Below are 22086 nucleotides of genomic sequence, written 5' to 3'. Positions count from 1 at the left end.
GATTGAGTACATAAATGAAAAAGATAATCAAATAATAATGGGAGACTTAAACGCGGTGAGACGGAAAAATGTTGTGAACGATGTTACAGGAGAATATGTGCTTGGTAGTAGGCGCGAGGTGAATAACTAAGAGGCTGCAACAGTAACTTAAGTTGGTAATAGCGATTACATTGTTCAAATATCACCAGTGCTTAAGGTTTACTTGGATAGGGCCTGGGCAAAGAAGATAATCAGAAATAAAATTTTGGATTGTAAAGGGACCCAGGAGTCTATGTGGAAAGAGACTGCAATTTACTAAGTTGAAGACTAGACTGAAACTTATTATAATTTTCAGGAGTAATAGACTTGAAAAGAAGTGGAATAATGAAGTGCTGTGGAAGTATAATGTACATAAGGCTATAAATTCTTCGATAGCGACTATCAGAACTACTAGGAATCACACAAGCAGGAGAGCTAAATTAAGGTACAAAGAAGATACGTGTGAAATAGTCCGTTGTGACAGAAGAAACACATAAAGCGACTCACTAAAGAATGAAGAACAAAAATATTCAAGCAAATGTAGGAAACAGAAATTTAAATTATTCAGGAATGAAATATGTAGGAATCGCAGGGATGTCAAGCTGAATTAGGTGAACGAAAAATGTGAAGAAACCGATACAGAAATGGTCTTCCGAATTTCAGATTCAGCATACAGAAAATTCAAACCACACTTCGGTGAAATTAAGAACAAGAGTATCAACAGCGAGAGTGTAATGGTAATCACACTGCTATGCGGAGAGGACAGAGAGAATAGATGGGAAGTGTACAGTGCATGCGTCTACGAGTGGGAGAACTTACCTGATGACACGACTGAGGCCGGCCGCGGTGGTCTCGCGGTTAAGGCGCTCAGTCCGGAACCGCGTGACTGCTACGGTCGCAGATTCGAATCCTGCCTCGGGCATGGATGTGTGTTACGTCCTTAGGTTAGTTAGGTTTAAGTAGTTCTAAGTTCTAGGGGACTGATGACCACAGATGTTAAGTCCCATAGTGCTCAGAGCCATTTGAACCATTTTTGAACACGACTGACGAAGAAGTAGGAGTCGATGTGGAAGCCACAGGGGAACCATGATCAGAGCCACTTTCAAAAAGCTTCGAAACTTGAGATCATCATGATAATGTTACGTTTGTGGCACTCTCAACTGCACCGTCATCAGCGTCCGTGCAAACTCCCAATTTGTTTCACAGTCCAGTTTTTTCCTCAGTGCAATCCAGCCACTTTCACGAATGATGATTATGAGTAAATGAGAGGACGTAGTCCCCGGGAAGAGCAAAACCCCAACCCGGCCGGGAATCCAACCCAGACCCCGTGACCCAAAGGCAGAAAACTTGCGATAAGATTAGGCAGAAGGGAAAACTGATATTCCGTCGGAATTTACATCCAAGTAACTGCCAAGATTAATATACAGAATTCCTCGAAAAGAGAACGGAAGGTCTTCTAGGAGACAACTGCTGTGGCTTCAGGGAAGGTGAGAGCACCACAGAGACAGTTACGACGTTGCACTCGGTGATGAATATCAAGGCACCCTCAAAGGATTTATGGACTTGAAAAAAAAAAGCATTCGACAATGTAAATTGCTTTACGTTGTTCGATATTCTGACTATAAATGGCTAAGCTGTTTGAAAAAGAAGCATAAAACAACAAACACAAGAACCAAGAGGTACAAAACATGTTACTTAGAGATAAAAGAAAATGGAAAATCAAGAACGAAGACCATGAACGAAAAGGGTGAAAAACAACTATTAAGTCTTTCGAAGATACTGTTCAACCTGTACATCGGAGAAGACGGAAATAAAAGAAAGATTCAAGGCGTTGATTCGATAATAATCACTGTTACTCACTGTTGACTTTGCCATCCTCAGTGAAAGTCAAGCAGAATTTCAGGACCTGTGCAAAGGAATTTACAATCTAATAAATACAGAATATGGGTTGAGAGTATGCATAAGTAAGACGAAAGTAACTAAAAGCAATAGAAATGAGAACGGCTAGGAACTTAACAGCAGAATTGCTGATCACGAAGTAGATAACATTACGGAATTCTGCTACCTAGACAGTAAAATAACCCATGAAGGAAGGAGCAAGGAGGACACAAAAATCAGAGTAGCACTGGCAAAATAGGTCACGCTCGTCTATGAGAAATCGAGTAGTATCAAACATAAGCATTACTTTAAGGAATAAGTTTATGAGAACGTACGTTTGGAGCACAACATGGGCTGTGGGAAACGGAAACGGAAAAGAATAGAAGCCTTTCAGATGCAGTGTTGAAGAAGCTTGTTGAAAATAATGTGGAGTGATAAGGTAAGGAATGAGGATGTTCTTCGAAGAATTGGGGAAGAAAGGAACATGTGGCAAAGACTGAGAAGACGAAAGGACCAGGCCGTGGATCATGTTTTGAGACATAAGAGAATGAGACCCATGATACTTGAGTGCGGCGTTAAGCGTATAAACTATGGGTGAAGATAGAAATCGGAACTAACCTAACATTTCATGAATGAGTCAGTAGTCACAGCAGTCACTTAATTCATTTCTTGGAATCTGTCGATCTTCTCTGTTACCAGACTTTACGTAATAAAGTGATTGGCAGACTAGAGTGTCAATCATATGAAAAGAAATCGAAAATTATACCAATAATTTGTCAACTATGATGATTGATTTATAGAAAGGTCTGTCATTTATCATCAAATGCCGATGTTGGAAGTTAAAAACCAAAGAACGAAAAGTACAACGTGAAATAACACCAAACAATAACCTATTTCTAATTATCAAACGCATATAGGTGACAAGTAAGTGCAGTATTTCACACGATTATTTTAAGGAACTGATAGTGTTACAAAGCGATACGTATTCACACTGGTTACAGACCGGTTTCTGAATGGATACACTTGGAGTTTGATGCCATAGTCGTGACACCGGACTCAATCTCAGTAGGAACAGAGTTCATACATATATTTGGGCACAAGGACTCCACGTGTGTCTAAATTGTTTCATGCGAACCAAAGGGAAATTTTTGTAGTACAGTTCCCACAAATGCCGAGAAATTCATCCCAAGAGACTTAGCAGTTGAGTTGATATTTAAAATTTATCGTTTATTTTGCCGTTTCAATAACGCATTCATCTTTGTGATATGACTACCTTCAGATCTACGTTTCTGCGAAAGCTACCTGGCTTATCCATATCGAACTACACACCAGAATCCTGTTATACACCGTGCTGATTGTGCTGAATAGTTCGATCAGGTTTCGATCGTTTGCTTCTGCAACTGCAGAAATGTGGAGATGAATAGCTTTACTACGAGGGAGTTGCTTACCGCGACTGTGGTCGAAACTGGCCACATTATTAAAAGAAATGTGCAACTGAGACCGCTAAATAGATTATAAACTTTTACCGTCATTTTGTTCACTCTGGCAAAGTTTTTCCCAAATTCAAGAAATAATAAGTTGAATCCCATCACACACCTTTCCTAAAACTTCGTGAAGAAAGTATATGTGGTGAACATGTAACTATACATGCAGCTTGTGAGGCCGGTAAGGTGTTTACAGGCCCACTATGCAACCAAAATACCTACATAAAATTTCAGGTTTCTGCAAAGTACTTCTAGTTCCCTGTCTTCTGGTTCCAGCCATAGCCTACCTTATTAACATAAGTCAGCGTAATTATTGATATACATCATCCTATTAATCACGTAATGGCACATACGAGTGGTTTACCACATTAATTTTAAGTTTCATAACGTTCACAGCTATACTGGACGTAACATAACGCGAAGCCTAGTCTGTTTGCCGTCTTTACCTGTTTCGTGAGTCTCACATATATTGTACGATGTACACTGGCTCATTAACTCAGAAATCTCATTTCACTCTTCAAATTCGCCGTATTTCCAAAATAATGCCAGCAGCAAAGCATTTGATGTTAACGGAGCCGTACCCTCCAGCACTGTCATAACCACACCAAATATGTTTCTGTCTGAGTATGAATAAATCACACGTACTTACATATCGAGAAAGACCCAAATTACTGCTATGTTAGAAGATTTCTTCAGCTCTACCACAGCGATATGCTGACAGAGGACGGGATTAAGGGAGCGCCACCTGCCTCATAGAATATTGTCAACTTAGTACCTAACACCGTCCTTAGACATGTTATATATTTAAAACAGGCATAGCGAGGTAAACGTCACTGAAGTATTTCCTGTAAACTGAAACACGTTTTGTAGTGAAGATACTCAAACAACAACTATATAAAAGTTGCCAACATTGAGAAATTATGGTACTACCGCTCCTCGTGTGTCACGGGGAAGAGGAGAATGTTTATTCGAACACTTCCATTTTCCGACAGTAATAACCTACAGGGTCCATAGCTAAAGAAAACGAATAACCAAATATTGCGCAAATGCCACTTCCATATGAGAACATGGAGATAAATGCATAGGTATGGAACCACATTAAAACAGATGTCGGGCTAAACAATTGGTCTTGTTTTCAGCAATTTTCAATTAAATGCCCCATACGATTATCCGTCTCATTCCTCTGTTAGCTAAACGAGCGCGTTAGCTATTACATGATAAAGTTACAGCTACAAGGATCACATTTTAAGGATAATCTGGGTTTTCTGGTGTAAAAGAAAGCAGAATAAAATCGGCGTAGTGTAATTATCGACAAGCCTGCGCCCTCCGGAACGCATAGTGGAGTTGGGCACTCGTCGCTTGGCGTATAAGAATGAATGGGAACTCATTTAATTTGCATAAAAAGTCCGTTTTCTGTGTCCGGCAAGCTATCGAAACGTCCCAGAGGCATATTTAAAAGGCATTTTATTTGTCGACAGCGATGAGGCACCCGGAATTGTTTTTCGGTTTTTCTGCTCCTACTACGGACTGTAACACTGTGACTCTGTAATTTACCGTCAACATCCATCGAGACTAAAAGGCTGGTTGACTGCACCAACTGAAGGGCAATTCTGACAGACTTTGAATTACAGAAACGGGTAACGAGAGCGTTTTCAGAAAGTTATTTCTGTTTCTTTTTAACGATTCCATTGTAAAGTAAAATACATTCAGAATCGAAAAATAGATCGTAATCGCAATAAACCGATTAGCAAGAGAAAGAATTTTTCTCTAATACTAATTACGGCTATCTTTTATCTCTCTAATGTTATTGAAGCGAGATCAACCAATATGACTGAGGGAAGTGAACTGACCTATCTAGCCTATTAAATGATAATCGGTACACTGATAACTTCAGAAGACTATCGAATTCACAAGCTCAATGCATACAAAAAGCATAATATTAAGCAGTTGATTGTGAAAGTAAGCACCCAGATGATCTGTAGAACATATTTCCTAAGAAAAATGTAGCTGATAACGATTCTGTTGTTATATTACTTGCATTCTCTGTGCTCAAGCCATTCCGCCATTATCGAATGAATTTCCCCTTCTAGTACATTTGTAAATACTTCTAATGTGAAATTTATAAAATTATCCTTAACCGATTACATTTCACCATTCGCTCATAATTTTTATTTTGTGGTTTAGTGCTCTAATCATGCAAGAGACGGTATCGTTGCTGAACTGATGCGTGGTCGAAGAATGCTGCTTCACATATAAACAATTGAGGCGATTCGGCAAATATTCAGATAAACCTCTCAATATTTTTCCTGAAAGGAAATGATAATCTGGCTATTAGTATATCAAAAAGGATATCCTTTTAAAAATATTTGCATTTTAACATCAAATGTTTCAAGGAAACTCATATGTCAGAAATGTGTATTAGGTAGTGCCATCAAGCCAGAATGACTTGTCGAGAGGAGGGGAATCGAAGTGATTACCACAGTGTGTGTGTGTGTGTGTGTGTGTGTGTGTGTGTGTGTGTGCTACTGCAATATGTGATATCAGTAACGGCCAACAATACGATTAGTGGAAAAAATGTGGTTGTTCTACCTTTTTCGAATTAACGAGAGAGGAATACATAAAGAACACCAACATTTCCGAAGGAAAAATCTTTTACTGTGCCTTCTGTAATCTATATGATCATGAAACTTTAAGCCTGGATTACCCGAAAACGCTTGAACGCTAGAGAGTCACATCGCATTAGAGTTTCATTTGTTACATCCAAGTACGTAATACAACCGTGCCGAACATGGGCACAAGCGGAGATTCCCGTACTATTTGCTTTCCTTCTACATTTTCGCACACAGTAGCTAGAAACTGATTTTCCTTTTCTTGATGTATAATCAATAGTTATTTCGCACCACGCGCCGACGTAGTTCATTCTAACCGTCTTAGAGATGCTGGATGCATATCTATGTATCCAGAATGAGATTTTCACTCTGCAGCGGAGTGAGCAGTGATATGAATCTTCCTGGCAGATTAAAACTGTGTACCCGAACGAGACTCGAACTCGGGACGTTTGCCTTTCGCGAGCAAATGCTCTACCATCTGAGCTACCGAAGCACGACTCACGCCCGGTACTCACAGCTTAACTTCTGCCAGTATCCGTCTCCTACCTTCCAAACTTTACAGAAGCTCTCCTGCGAACCTTGCAAAACTAGCACTCCTAAAAGAAAGGATATTGGAGAGACTTGGCTTAGCCACAGCCTGGGGGATGTTTCCAGAATGAGATTTTCACTCTGCAGCGGAGTGTGCGCTGTTATGAAACTTCCTGGCAGATTAAAACTGTGTGCCCGACCGAGACTCGAACTCGGGACCTTTGCCTTTCGCGGGCAAGTGCTCTACCATTTGACCTACCGAAGCAGGAGAGCTTCTGTAAAGTTGGGAAGGTAGGAGACGGATACTGGCAGAAGTAAAGCTGTGAGTACGGGGCGTGAGTCGTGCTTAAGTAGCTCAGATGGTAGAGCACTTGCCCGCGGAAGGCAAAGGTCCCGAGTTAGAGTCTCGGTCGGGCACAGTTCTAATTTGTCATTAAGTTTCATATCTATGTAGTTTATGAAGAGCCTCTGCGGTTAATTTTAATTGGTACACCAAAATATGGAGCCAAGAAGTTAGTATTCAAATATATTGTCACTGTGTTCTATGCATTTTGTGTTTATCCATCGGTTAGAAGTGAATGGTCTTTGTCTAAACCACCCAAGCACATCATTAAAAGTCACAAAATGTCACAATAGTTACGTCGCTCTCAGGTGTAAGCGGTTTTTGAGACTCCAGCCACGTATAGACCAATGTATCTGTGTGACACATCACGTACTGCTATTCGCCACCTCACAAAACTTTCTTACATTACGCCAAGGACTATTTCCTGGGTAATATGTCCTCATCATAAAGGAGATATTATACATCTCCTTGCTTCCCAATGTCGTTTGCCATCCTTACTTACAGTAGTGTAAACTGGGTCACTGTTATGTGTTTGTAATCAGTGCAATATCTGGGCAAAAGTGCGACCAACAGAGTCGACTTCCATAACCTCTCAATTTCTGTTTCCGTCCGCCACCGTGGGTGAGTGGACAGCGTCCGGATTGTCATGCCGGGAAGCCCGGGTTCGATTCGCGGTTGTGCTGGTGATTTTCTCCTCTCAGGGACTGGGTGTTCATGTCGTCTTTATTATCAACTCACCGACGCGTAAGTCTCCAAAGTGGCGTCACCTCCAAAGACTTGCACAACGCGATCGCGTCTACCCACCGGAGGCCTTTTGCCACACCACATTTCACTTCTGTTTCCGATCTTCAAGAGATTTCCCCATCCCCTCTTGTTACATCTAACAAGGATATTCATTAAGAGTTTTGTACAGTATGTGATTATTGCATATAGTCCGCCTCCGTAGCATAGCGGTAGCGTTACCGCCTACCACACAAGGAGGCCCGAGTTCGATTCCCGGTAGGGGACTGGGTGTTGTATGTCCGTCATCATTTTCATCATCATTGACACGCAAGTCGCCGAAGACTTGCAATACGTCGGCCGAACACCGAATGGAATATCCTGACCAATAAATGCCATACGATCATTTCATTCTTTTCTTCTATTTCATATAACGGTATCTTTATGTTTTTTCTTCACCCTAACTTATATACGACTGGTACTTGGTAGACCCAACGCCTAAGTGAAGGAACAATCCTAAATTTAGAAACGATATTCAGTGTCAAAAGTTTCTCATAGAGTACATGTACCACATGACTGCCAACGTTTGTCCTTGAATGGCTATCCTACAGTTATTGGTGGTTAGCGACTCAGGGCGCTCGGGTGTAGACTGCGGCGAAATGGGCGCGTGAGAAAGAGAATCTGCCCCATGGCGGGATGGCAATGAGGCGGATGCTTAGCTACGGGCCATGAGGGCGAATTAGATTTGATATCGAAAGAGCCCACGGGTCATTTATAATCTCCATTGGGGTCGCTGTTTGACGTAGAGTAATGGGATGCATCAGGTAGTTAGATCTAGAACCCGTCCAGAACATCATAATGTCAAGAAAAAAAATGGCTCTAAGCATTATAGGATTTAACATCTGATGTCTTCACTCTCCTAGACTTAGGACTACTTAAACCTAACTAACTTAAGGACATCTCACACATCCATACCCGAAGCAGGATTCGAACCTGCTATCGTAGCAGCAGCGCGGTTCCGGACTGAAACGCCTAGAACAACTTTTCATTTTTCTTCGTTGTATTCTGTCGTAGCGAACATCACCTGACATCCGTTGAAGTTCGTTGTTGAACCTTACACTCAGTAATTTTTTATTATTATTACAGAGACGAACCAGCTCTCTGACCGAACACGCTGAGCTTCCGTGCCGGCATTCCACTCGGTCACAGCGGCCGCCAAAGTCCAGAGAGACAGTGTGTGTACAGAATACAAACTGCAACCGCACATGACAGCGAAGATTCATTCTTAGCACCACCTAATCTCTGGCTATTAATATATCGTTTACGAGATGAGGTGTCGAAGAAAAATACGTATACAAATACACATAGTTTTTCATTATTTCTTTTATTACCAGAACAATAACCACATCTGTTCCCCGTGGTACCTGTGAAGCTTATAAGTCCCCGAAGAGGGTGCAGAGACAGGTGTAAAAACAGAGAAACTCTTCGATGAGACCTCGACAACGTTGTACCACAATCGTCGATATTATTATTATTGGCAAATTCTCCCAATAAAAGAAAGACGTTAACCAAATAACTCATTCAACATTTCCTTAGTTTCTTCTTGTTCTTCCAGTAGGCTTTATTTCTTTCCAAGACGGCTTGTATACGTTCTTTCGACCACTTTGATTTCGACTGTTTCTGTTTTCGTTACTCTGATGAAGCTTCTAAGCTTCTAAAACTTTCCTAGATTTTTTTGTGAGATTTTTCCAACGACTGTCGGTTAGATGATTTCTCTAAGGTATTTGAAGTACAAGAACCTATTGATTTCACCATATATTGTTTTCAGGCTCGCGATTTCTCTCTTTGAACATAAGCAGTCAGTTTTGTCAAGTTTCATTTGTAACCCTAATTTTTCTGCACATTCTTTAAGTGTCTCAAGCTATTTGACGGCAGCCCTTTCATCTTGTGATTTATTATTATTATTATTATTATTATTATTATTTACAATCGTATTGACCAACTAGGATCACGTTAACAGCTTCAGTTCCTCTCCTCCCTTTGTTGTTGTTTCCAATTTTTCCAGTATTCACTCATTTTCTCGTCATCAAGTCTCTTCCTTTCTTCTGTCCAATTTGTTCCCGATTTTTTATTTCTTCTGCTTTGAAAGCCTTCAAAATTTTGTATTTTCTTTTTTAAACGGTTTCTTTCTGCTGTTTCTGATTCTTTGCTGTTGTTTCTTTCAAGAACTTTTCTTACTTCTGTAATCCATGCTATTGTCGATTTCTTCTTCCTGCTGTATAGGAGTATTTGTTTTGTTAGTCTATTTCCATCCATTCGGTAGAGATGTCCAAAAAAAGGTTAATCTTCGTTTGGCCATTACTTCAGATATTTTCTCTATATTTTTGTTGATCTCATCATTACTTCTTATTTTTCAACCATCTCCAGTTTTCATTGCACCAATTATTTTTCTAATAATCCTTCTTTCCAGTACCTCTAGTTTGTCCATCTTATAGTTCATCGTGAGGCATTGAGATCCATATAAACATTCTGGTCGTCCACTGTGGTGTAGTGTTTTAGTTTTGTTTTTCTAGATATATATTTCTTGTTGTAAGGATTTTTGGTCAAACCATATGCTCCTTCCATTTTGTTAATTGTTACATCTATTGCAGATTTTGTTGTATAATTTCTCCTAGATATTTAAATTTATTTACTCGCTCTATTTTACGTATTTCTGTTTCTATGTATTTATGCGCATTTTTTATATTTGTCATGAATTTTGTTTTTTCAGCTGAAATTTTGATACCAGTTCTGTTTGTAATTTTTCCAGAATGTTTATTTGAGTAACTACTTCTGTAAGGTTTTGTGAAAGTATTGCGAAATCATCCGCCAAAGCCAAGCAGTTTGCCTTAATTCCATTTGTTTTGCTTCCCAGAGTTATTGGTCCAATTCTGTGATTTTTTAGCTCCGAATTCCAGACCGTTACAATTTTTTCTAGAACACAGTTAAACAGTAAAGGTGATAAACCATCACCTTGTCTAACACCAGTTTTCTTTTCAATAGGCTGAGATACTTCTCCCATAAATTTGACTTTAGATACTGTCCTGTTAGTGTTTCACGAATTATGTTTGCTAGTTTTGACTTAACACCAAATTCTCTAATGACCTTATCTATCGTTTCTCTGTCTATACAATCAAATGCTTTCTTGAAATCTATAAATGACTCTAGTATTGGTTTGCTGGTTAACATTCTATGGCGAATTATTGACTTTAAGTTAAAAATTTGTTCTGAACAGCATCTTCCCTTTCGAAAACCACCCTGATATTCTCCTAGTTGTTTGTCTAAACTATCTAGCACTCTGTTGAGGAGAATTTGTGATAATATTTTGTATGCCTCTGACAGAAAGGACACTACTCTGTAATTAATGACATTTTGTTTGTCTCCCTTTTTATGTAGCGGGTGGATTAATGCTGTTTTCCATTCAACTGGAATCTTTTCAGTTTTCCCAATATTCTCAAAAAGCAGCTGTACATCCTTTATGATTGTTAGTTCTGACCACTTCAATAATTCTGCTGTAATGGAGTCTTCACTACTTGCTTCATTGTTTTTGAGTGTTTTGATGGCTTCATGAAGAATTTCTAGCTCTGATGGCTGGAAATATTCCTCTAGATTTTGAGGTCTCACTGGAAATTCTAATTTGTCTGTTGGAACTGGACAGTTTAACAACTTTTCAAAAAATTTGCTAATATTTAACAATTTTCTTTATTATTTAATCCTATTTTGGCATTTTCATCTTTGAAATAAATACTTGATACCTAATATCCTTTATTTTTATTATTATTGCTTTTATTATTCTTTTCCGAAGAATATAATTTGTTTTAGAGATTCAAGTGTTTAGTAGAATGTAGGAAACAATAAACAAAATGTCGTGAGTCGAACACAGTGCTTGCAGACTTCGATTCTCTAATATGCTTGAAAAGAGTATCGTGCTAGAGCAGCATTCCATACACCTGTAAGTGTACTATAATCATGCAGAAGATGGGCAAAATTGTCGACCTACTTGGTATGAGCTACCGTTGTTAGCGAAAATGTTTTCCGGAAGACTGAATGATGTGGCAGGTCAGCACGGGGATTCCTATATTTGGTTAATTACAAATCTGTGGTGTTGGTACCGGACAACAGTACCTTTAATAAACTTTTCGTTGTGCACAGCTTAATTGGATATGTATTTACTGCCATTAGGTAATATATACTGTGAATGGTAAAATTTGATTCTTTTCCGTATATATGCTAAAGCGAAGCGGGAAATATGAAAAAAAAACTGATTTCTGGAACACTGCTCGCTACCTCTTTATCTCCTACGGCTGCCTCTAGACAGCAGATTATGGGGTGTGCGGTGCTCGACGCACTAGATGATCCCTTATGTATCGCCATAGCAGTATCTCTGCAATGCGGACACTACAGTATATTCTCGGTCTTTGCAAGTCAGAGAAATGGAAACAGGAGCGGGAGCGTCGAATACGACAGTAGACCTCCGGCGGTAGTGTACCGCACAAGGGGGGAGGTAGAGAGCTCAGGTGCGGGAGGCAGTCGTGGCGGCCATACGGCTGCGACATCCAGAGTCCCAGCAATAAATCCCGACCACGATACCGACTTTGGTTTATGCCCCCCTTAGGGCCTCATACGAATTTCATGCGCCGGAGTTTGCCTTCAGGAAATGCGGCCGCCGGCAGCCATCCAAACCGAACGCAAAGTGGATGATTTCTGCTTGTTGAGCAGGAACCGGATTACAAAGTCCCCTTCCCATACGAACCAGGACTTGTGTCACGGGAATCCTCGATGTTTGTTTCCGCAGGTACGAGGCAAAAGCGGCAATTCTGCAGGTACGCCTTTTCTTGAAAAGTTACTCCTTCATTGCTTTACCTGTTACTCTTATAACAGATGACAAGAACTGGATGTTAGATTTATAAGATACGTGACTTTTATCGGAAGGACTGTCCGTAAGACGTAGAAATTCAGCATTGTTGTGAACCACTTTGTTTCGATTTTTAACTCACGGACTGTCATAATAGGTAGAATATCTTCAGAATTGAAAAGTAAAGTCTGTGGCCTTCGACGATTGTTTATCTTAGAGCGACCTGAAGCATCAAAATTTTATAAAATTAATTTCTGTATAATTATAGTTCAAACAAAGAAAGTAGTTCGAAACCTGCATTTACCTACATACTCCGGAAGCCACCGTATGAAGTGTCGTGCAAGGTACCCTGTATCGCTACTAGCCATTTCATTTCCTGTTTCACCGGCAAATAGAGTGAACAAAAACGGCTGTCTCTCTAATGTTGTCTTCGCAATCCTTACTCGTAATGTACGCTGCCGGACGTACAAATGTTCTGCAGTCAGCCTCAAATGCTCTCCTTCATACTAGTGTGTTCACAAGAACAGTGCATTTTGGTATTAATATGTCTACAACTTTCCTGTTGTGGGGGAGAAGTTATTGGTTACACTTACCTTCGAGCTACATAAGTAGAGAAATGGATTACGGTACCAAATGTGCGATAAATGTACGACGCTACTGGGCGAACTTGAGTTAACCCTTTATTTATTCCGTATAAGCTCTTTCCTAGTACTACTTCTTCAATGTAGGAAACTACACAACAAGATATAGACAATTTTCATGAATTTTCTTTACCTTTAAATACTTAATTCCTATATTTAGCGTAAATGTAGGATTTTCTGTCGCCAATATTCTTGTGAGATAAAATATACCCGTTAAGCTTTCGTAGCTCTGCTTAAAAGACGTTATTATGATTTGTTGTGTATTAGAGTTATAACATATGTAATACTATCACAAATCCTTCACACTATCTGGAGATTATAAAAATAAATCTGTAAACATTTAGTAGAGATACGCTTCTTGCGTTTCTAGTTAGAGGGTTTCACGTAGTGTCTGGTATTTACTAACCACATTCGAGGCTGACGAGAGGAAATATCCGGACCATCACTACGGAGACTCACTGTATACTCTGATTTTTAAGACTAAACAATCACCTGTGAGCGCTTCATCTACGGACATTTTCATGAGCACAAGGTGCTTCTTTAATTGTAACTGTTTTATTCCTGATAAATCTTTGTATAGTGTGTTACATTTTATCCAGAGTTATGACAACATCACATGAAGTTCACACGCCGTAAATTCACAATGAGCGAGTAAAATGTTTGAAGATCAGAAGACGACAGTTAAATCTGTCGACAGAGATCGTCGAAAATAAATAATTTGTGTTTCTTTAAAAGTAAAACAGATCGCTCCTTCTAATTTCTCAACTTCAGAAAATTCAACGGAAAGTAACTTAGAATTTCGTATGATTTGGGAATTTAGATTCGACAAGCTATAGCGTGCATAATCATATTGAGAAATGAAGGTTGTGCGATGTAACGCATGCTTCTTCCATTAAATAGCGAACAGTGTGTCTATTTAATAGAGAAACTGCCATTGGACAGGATCGTTTTGGGAAAAACCACTGCCTCGCACTGTGTAGGTCGATTGTTTGCTTGGTTTCCATAATGTTCCAGTTAAAAGGTGTTGTTGTTGTTGCGGTCTCCATTCTGAAGACAGATTTGATGCAGGTCTCCATTCTACTCTATCTTGTGCAAGCCTCTCATCTCCGAATAACTACTGCAACCACATCCTCCTGAATCTGCTTACCGTATTCATCTCTTGATTTCCCTCTAAAGAGGTGATTTCCCTCCAGTACTAGAGAGGTGATTCCTTGAAGTCTCAACCGATAGCTTCTTCTAAACAGTCTGTATCATAAATTTATTTTCTCCCAATTCTGTTTTGTAGCTTCTTGTTAGTTATATCATCTATCAATTTAATCTTCAGCATTTCTCTGTAGCACCACATTTCAAAAGCCTCTATTCACTTCTTCTCTTAGCTGTTTATAGCCCATGTTTCACTCCCACATATGGCTGCACTACACACAAATACTTTCGGAAAAGAATTTGAAAGACTGAAATCCATATTTTATCCTAACAATGTTTTCTTCATGAGAAACGCAAGAAAAGCTACGTTTTTTAATATGGTGGTGATCGATGGCACCTTCTATTAACCTGGGATACTGTATTCTGTATAACGTTTACTGAAGGCAAGGCAGTTAACCGATTCTACCACTGCGCCTTTCCGTTTACACCTGAAATATTTCTCGAAGTCGTGCTACTAAAAGCAGTGGTTCAGTGTGAAAGCTGTCTGTAATTATAAAGTAAACGTAAATTCACTAATACAGCCCTGTCTCAAAACCTGCCGTTTCGAAGTCGGTGAAGCGATAGCTTCAAAGAGGAAAGTGAAACGTTATCTCAGGCAAAGACATATGAAGGTGACAGTATTGGAAAAAAGTAAAAAAATCACTAGCTTTTATTACGTAACGTTCTAGAACAGTTTGCACAACATGTTGAGGCGCAAGCTATCAAAGCATCATGCTGACAAAGAAAAAATTCAAGCTAAGAAATAATTAATCTATTCAAACTTTAGATCGCCAAATGACTTGCCATAAGTTTTAAAACGACTTACAGGCTATTTGCGCTATCCACCAAGCCTGTGTCCATATGAATTTTTATACTAATTTGAAACGGAAAACAGGAAGGAAAATTGGCTATGCTGTTTCGAAGGAACCATTTCAAATTTTGCCTGGAGGTATTTACGAAAATCAACGAACGCCCTCCTCTCGAATTTGAGTGCAGGGAGCTAATCGCTCATTCGGTTAATTTAAAACAACACATTAATTGTAGAATTGAATACAAATTTTATAGGATAATACCAGCTTTTGCGTCTGTAATAAAAGACTTATTAACATCATACGCATTTCTGTTTATTTGAAAGCAGCTTCAAGTCAGTTCTGTTTATTTCTTACAGCGTCTCTAATATTATTCTACACATTTGTTAGACTTCAGTACACAGCTCTTTCACTGTTATGAAAAAAAATTACGATTTTATGTTGAGAAGCTCCACTACCGTGCACATTGTAGCGCACGAAATGGTGAGTCAATAAAGTGCTATGTACACAAATCTGACACGTAAGTGCAGAAGAACGTGAACAGTAAAGTAAGAAAGTACCGACGATTCTTAAAATGCGACTTTTGCTACACTAGCAAATGACGGCGTTAAGCTGTATACCTGTTATAACTACGACTGCAGAAAAATATGCTGAGAAACAAGAAAAGACAACTTGAATTAAATTTTTTTCGGTTTAAGATAGAATTACACTGGCAAATAAAATGTACAGTTAGAAGGAAGTTGTGAGCAAGTAACTGAAATTTCTTTTCACTTGCATTGATATCGTAGGAGATGATGTACAGATATAAATATTCGCTTCTGGCAAAAATGAACATAATAACTCTTACGCTAGGTTACACCTGTCCATCGTATTTGGTGCACTGAAAATGTGCTATATCCGCCCTCATCGTTAGAGGGCACATAAAGACAAATGATCCAATCGGCATCCACGACGCCTCAAGCACCGCCTCATTTCAAACAAATACTATTACTGCAACCATTACGTGGTGGTGAGATGTTCCTGTGGATAACCGAACTTAGTCCGAAGAGCTTTCTATTGCGCCCATACAATCCATAACCTCATCATTTCCTACGTAGATAATATGTTATACCCAACTTTTCTTTTTTTCTAGTTCAAAATTGAAATAAATTGCTGTGCTTGGTTGTAGCGTCCACTTGATACCATGCATTGTGTGTGAATTACTTGATTTCTTTCCTACCAGCTTCCAGTACGTTTCCACAACTGCTTGAAGAAAATTGTTCATCGCAGCGTTGGCGTGAGGTCGAGATACGAAGGTAATTTCTGTCTGTTACTACAAGTTTTGAACAGGAATATGTTTAATTTATGCTGTACTATTCTAATTTTGCACTATCAAGTAGGTGATCGTCTGTCTCCTCCCAATAATACGGCGATATGTTTTTTTTTTTTTTTTTTTCGTTGTAGTACCCGGTTAAATTTGGCAATGACCAATACATTCACATTCAAAAGAGAAAATTAGATGGAAATAGAAGAGGAGGTATGTGATGTAACATATGATGCAATTCCTGGCCGTGCGATCTAACGCACGGCTTTCCGGGCGGGAAGGAGCGACCCGTCCCCGGCACGAATCCACCCGGCTGATTTGTGTCGAGGTCCGGTGAATCTGCCAGTCTGTGGATGGCTTTTAGGCGGCTTTCCATCTGCCTTGGCGAATGCGGGCTGGTTCCCCTTATTCTCCTTATTCTGCCTCAGTTACATTATATTGGCGATTGCTGCGCAAACAAAGTTCTCCACGTACGCGTACACGACCATTACTCTACCACGCAAACACAGATGTTGCACTCGTCTGGTGTGAGACGTTCCCTGCGGGTTCCACCGGGAGCCAAACCGCTCAATAACCCTGTGTTTTGTGTGGGGCGGCGGAGAGGTGAAGTGGACTGCGGTAGTCGTCGTGGGATTGTGGATCACCCTGGCTGCGACGGGGACGGAGCCTCACGGTCGTTTCTAGGTACCCGGTTGACATACAATACATTGCAATTCCAGTGAGAAAAACAGAGCCATGTGTACCACTGTCAACAGAAAAAGTGTTCGATGTCATGCATTTACTGGCGAATATCAATAATACCTAGAAAATTCATTCAATTTGCAGGTTGTTTGCATATTAAGCTAACACATTTGTGCAGTACATTATATGCAAACTATATCTACATTTAACAGAAAAACCTTAATTAAGTCACATACTATATATTCTATAAGCCCAATTATTTTGGGCCGGCCGAGGTGGCCGAGCGGTTCTAGGCGCTACAGAATGGAATTGCGCGACCGCTACGGTCGCAGGTTCGAATTCTACCTCGGGCATGGATGTTTGTGCTGTCCTTAGGTTAGTTACGTTTGTTCGAATCCTACCTCGAGCATGGATGTTTGTGCTGTCCTTATGTTAGTTAGGTTTAAGTAGTTCCTAGTTATACGGAACTGATGACATTAGAAGTTAAGTTCCATAGTGCTCTTGGTGAATAGAGGTTTTTTTTTTAATATAGTGCTTTTTTTGATGTTTAGTCCTATAAGTACATCCCGACAGAAACATAAATCTATCATACTTATATTGATATGCTGTCTGTTCTGTCCGACATGACACTATTGATGACCTGCAGTCGTCTAGAACGAAATTAGAACTATATATTAATACGTCCAGCTGCTGACGGGAGTTGATATATATGAACGTGGACAGGTGAAAATGTGTACCCCGATCGGGATCTCCAGCTTACATGGCAGATGCTAAATCCATCTGAGCCACCGAGGGCACAGAGGATTGTGCCACTGCAGGGACTACCTTGCGCACGCCTCCCGCGAGACCCACATTCTCACCTTCTATGTCCGCACACTACATTCGTAGTGTCCCTACCCAACACACACATTAGTCGTGGAAGACATTCTACCAAGTCGCGTAAGAATTAAGGTTATATGTGTGCATCCGCACAGTAGAATAAGGACATGTCCGGTATTGCCAGAACCTTATACATATGTGGATATGGTGTCTGTTCTTTAGAGTTCCGGTCTCATGACACATTTTTACCTCCCCCCGTTGATATATATATCAACGTCCTACAGCAGCTGGAGGTATTAATATATATTTCTAATAAGTCTATCATTCAGAAAATCTAAGCTCAGGACAGAGGACATTATTATGTTTTCATTTAGATGTTAATTTATTGAAGACTTTTCCATAATCTCCAATTTTTCTTGAATTTTTAGTTTTTATGATGAAAACTCCGTTAAATATGGTGAAGTAGGTTTAGGTATCGCTCGAACTTATACATTAGGCTATACTATACCTTAGTTTGTTACCAAAGTCCTTTATTTGGCATTAATGGGCGTTGCTTTTACAATCATATCACCACCTCTCAACCTAAACCAGACCTCGGGCTAGATTAGAGATCATGCTGTTAGTACAACCAAAACACAAGATTTCTTGGAAAGAGAGGGGCATGGCATTCTTACATATTAACTCTAAATGGATTTACGGAGTTCACGGTTTACATTTGCGATATGTCAAAAGTTGAAGACATCATGAACAGTGAAATTTGACAAGGTGGAGTGTTGTTAACGGCACTTCGCAGCTGCAGAAGCTATGTTACAATCGCCTTACAATACACAGTATATTAATATTGCTTTAGAGGCAGAATTTAAAAAGTCTTCAGAGATATTCTCTCCGCCCCTCCCCCCTCCGCCCTGTTGCTCCTGCCATGTGAAATGTCTAGCAGCCATTTACCTCCAGTCTGTATCGACTACGTTAGTAGTACGGCATTACAGAGTGAAGAGTATGCCAAGTAAGAGACGGTAGCGGGCAGACAATGAGTCACGCTTATCGCAAGACAGAAGCGCCCTGGTCAGTACTTAGCTGCAATTAGTTGCGACTGCACCCGAAAAGTATCAGCTTTAAAAGGACTACGAAATCATCTAGTAGTTAAAACACGCATTGGAAACAAAACTGTAGTTATCCTGATTATCACAACTGTCATTAATTATTGCTAATTTGTTTATGTGAGTGATGGTATGAACGGAAAATTAGTGATTAAATGAATATTGTTATGTCTATTAACCGTATGCACGCTAGCGTGAGACCTGTGATCATATGGAGAAAGTAAATTATACTCTCAGGGGAATTTTGTAATGTACATATAGCCAGTTTAAGGGGCTTCGAAAACAAGAAACATTTTACAATAATTCTGTTATTTGAAGAAGGAGAAATTTGGGTAATTGTAGAGTTTCTAAATTTCTTCATTTAGCTGATTGTTCATAAAAGCTATTGAGTTGTTCTTGACAAATGTAAACGACGCAGTATTGGCTAATATAGGACTGGCGATAATGTGTATCAGCCAGTCAGAAGACAGTACGTTCGCACTTGTTTTGTGAGCTAAATATCTGCTTTGTGAAGACTAAATTTCACTTCGGAGCTCAGTTAGCATTAGGTTCGGATTCGGATATAAGGATCTCGGAAGAGGTGTGCTAATTCTACAGAAAAATGATTAAAACTTAACCGTGGGGTACCGCAAAATGGGTAAGAACTTGTGAGGAAAACAGACGTGTGAAATTCCGATTTTAATGTTTAAACTGTGATTAAACTCTAACTTTTGAATAATCAAGATCTGCGTGGCCTGTTACAAAAGCTGTGATCGCATGCTGAAACTGCCGGCCAGGGTGGCCGAGCGGTCCTAGGCGCTACAGTCTGGAACCGCGCGATCGCTACGGTCTCAGGTTCGAATCCTGCCTCGGGCATGGATGTGTGTAATGTCCTAAGGTTAGTTAGGTTCACGTAGTTCTAAGTTCTAGGGGACTGACGACCTTAGAGATTAGGTCCCGTAGTGCTCAGAGCCACTTCAACCGAGCTGAAACGTCTTAGTGGTAAAATTGTGTAATATATGAGCGATCAGATAATCTGTTTTTAACGGGTTTGGTTGGTTATCATAAGCTGGCTATTACGAATACTCTGATTGAGTGTGAGTGTTGAAAATGTAACTTAAGATTACCACGAGCTTGCTAGTGTTTCCGCATCAAACAAGTGTCAATACATCGATGTTTTCACTTACAAGCTAACCTTCAATCATTTGCACAGTTAGCTTGATACCGAAAAACAGATGTTGCATCCGCTGAATTCGTATAATGTTACTGCTTCTACTACAGCTTTTCCATTAGAGGACCAAAACTCATTTTTAATAGGGAAAGCATATGGATCGGACTGCAGAAGAAAAATTCACCGCAAAGTGAGTGCACACAAATTCTGTAGGAAGAGCTCGCAGTAATCACGACGTTGCAAGAGGAGTGCTACTCACCAGCAGCCTGAGGACGTCGTCGGGAACGTTCCTGGAGCTGTTGCAGATGGAGTAGGCGCTGGAGTGGGAGAAGATGACGGGCGCCTTGCTGGTTTCCAGCGCGTCCTTCATGGTCTTTACGCTGGCGTGCGACAGGTCCACCATCATGCCCAGGCGGTTCATCTCGCGGACCACCGCCTGCAACGCACCACAAATCCTCTATCACACACTGCTGGTATATAGGAGACACTGTGTTTGCATTGCTATTTCAGGACGTAATTGCAGATATTTTAACACTAGATGTATCTGTCATTAAAGACGAATTCTAGAACCACTGTCTACATCTACAGCTGACCTACTGTGATGAAAAATCCATGATAACGTGAAACTTCTAAAGATATTCGTTTTTGGAGAGGGTCTTCCTTGAGCAAAACACAATTCTGTCTTTTCTTCCATTTCCCAGACATGTTTCTCTGCGGTATGAACACCATCAGTGGATTTTATGCCTTTCTTTTAACCATTAACTCACAAGCTGTACACCACGAGGTGGGGTTTCTGTGAATCCTATATTTAAACCAAGATTTAAGGCAAAAAACGTTTGAAAGTTTTAATTTATGCTACATAACATTTATTTGTACAATTATGTAAGTGTTGTTTAACTGCTTCTAATTTATTTTGTTACACTTAAGAAAACCTGCAGCATTTTACTATTTATCACACGAAAGCACATAATTTTGTGTGGTTCTTTTATATAGTACACATAAATATACATTTAGATTACTCAATTTTACATACTGAAAAATTGTACAATCTCTGTAGAAAATAAATGTCCAAACAAAAGTAAAGTCCAGGGTTTAAACTTGCGCATGAAATTCCACCCTACAGGTACAAAAAGAAAATTAGTCAAATTGGCATACATTGCTGGGATCTACATTTCTACCACCACTCTGAACACATTCGATTTTAACAGACACTTCAGGCACTCCGTTAAAGAAACAGACAAATGGTTCAGATGGCTCTGAGCACTATGGGACTCAATTGCTGTGGTTATCAGTCCCCTAGAACTTAGAACTACTTAAACCAAACTAACCTACGGATATCACACACACCCATGCCCGAGGCAGGATTCGAACCTGCGACCGTAGCAGTCGCACGGTTCCGGACTGCGCGCCTAGAACCGCGAGACCACCGCGACGGCAAAGAAACAGACAGATCCTATCGCAAGTTTCCTGAAGTTCTTCCTCTGAATCATACTTTGTTCGATAGCAGAACTGTGATCACTGGCTAATGTAAAATAGTCGTCTTTCTCGTTTATTTCTTGATCTATATCACTGACCGACTAACAACTTCATCGAACTCGGGAAAGTTAAAAATGACACATTAGTGCCAACACATTTTGAGCTATACGGTACCGTACTGAAGAAAACAGGTACGTAGTGAACAAGGCTCGTTCTATGACACTCCAATACCTATCAGTAACACGTATCAACATTAAACACAGAAGGCGATAACAGAACGGACAACAAAACATTGTAGGCTTTGCAATTTAAGGAGGGGAGGGAGAGCATAGAATCATTCCACAACAGGCCTCGGAGAGCGAGTTCGAAAATTATTGTGCTGTCTGAGAAACCACACCTCGTGAGTTAAAAGTTAAGTACGAGAAATGCTCATTTATTACTACTTTTACACACA

General features: G+C 39.9%; 1 protein-coding gene across 1 annotated transcript in view; it reads right to left on the bottom strand.

The window, feature by feature from the left end:
* Positions 1-22086, bottom strand: part of LOC126355434 (dipeptidase 1-like) — a 612970-nt gene that overhangs the window by 53103 nt on the left and 537781 nt on the right. Inside the window, exon 9 of the mRNA XM_050005743.1 lies at positions 20416-20592. Within this exon, the coding sequence (XP_049861700.1) occupies positions 20416-20592 (177 nt within the window). The remainder of the gene's footprint in view (positions 1-20415; positions 20593-22086) is intronic.

Source organism: Schistocerca gregaria, chromosome 3 (genome assembly GCF_023897955.1).
Source record: "Schistocerca gregaria isolate iqSchGreg1 chromosome 3, iqSchGreg1.2, whole genome shotgun sequence".
NCBI classification, from domain to species: domain Eukaryota; kingdom Metazoa; phylum Arthropoda; class Insecta; order Orthoptera; family Acrididae; genus Schistocerca; species Schistocerca gregaria.
This window is presented reverse-complemented; position numbering and strand designations above follow the sequence as displayed.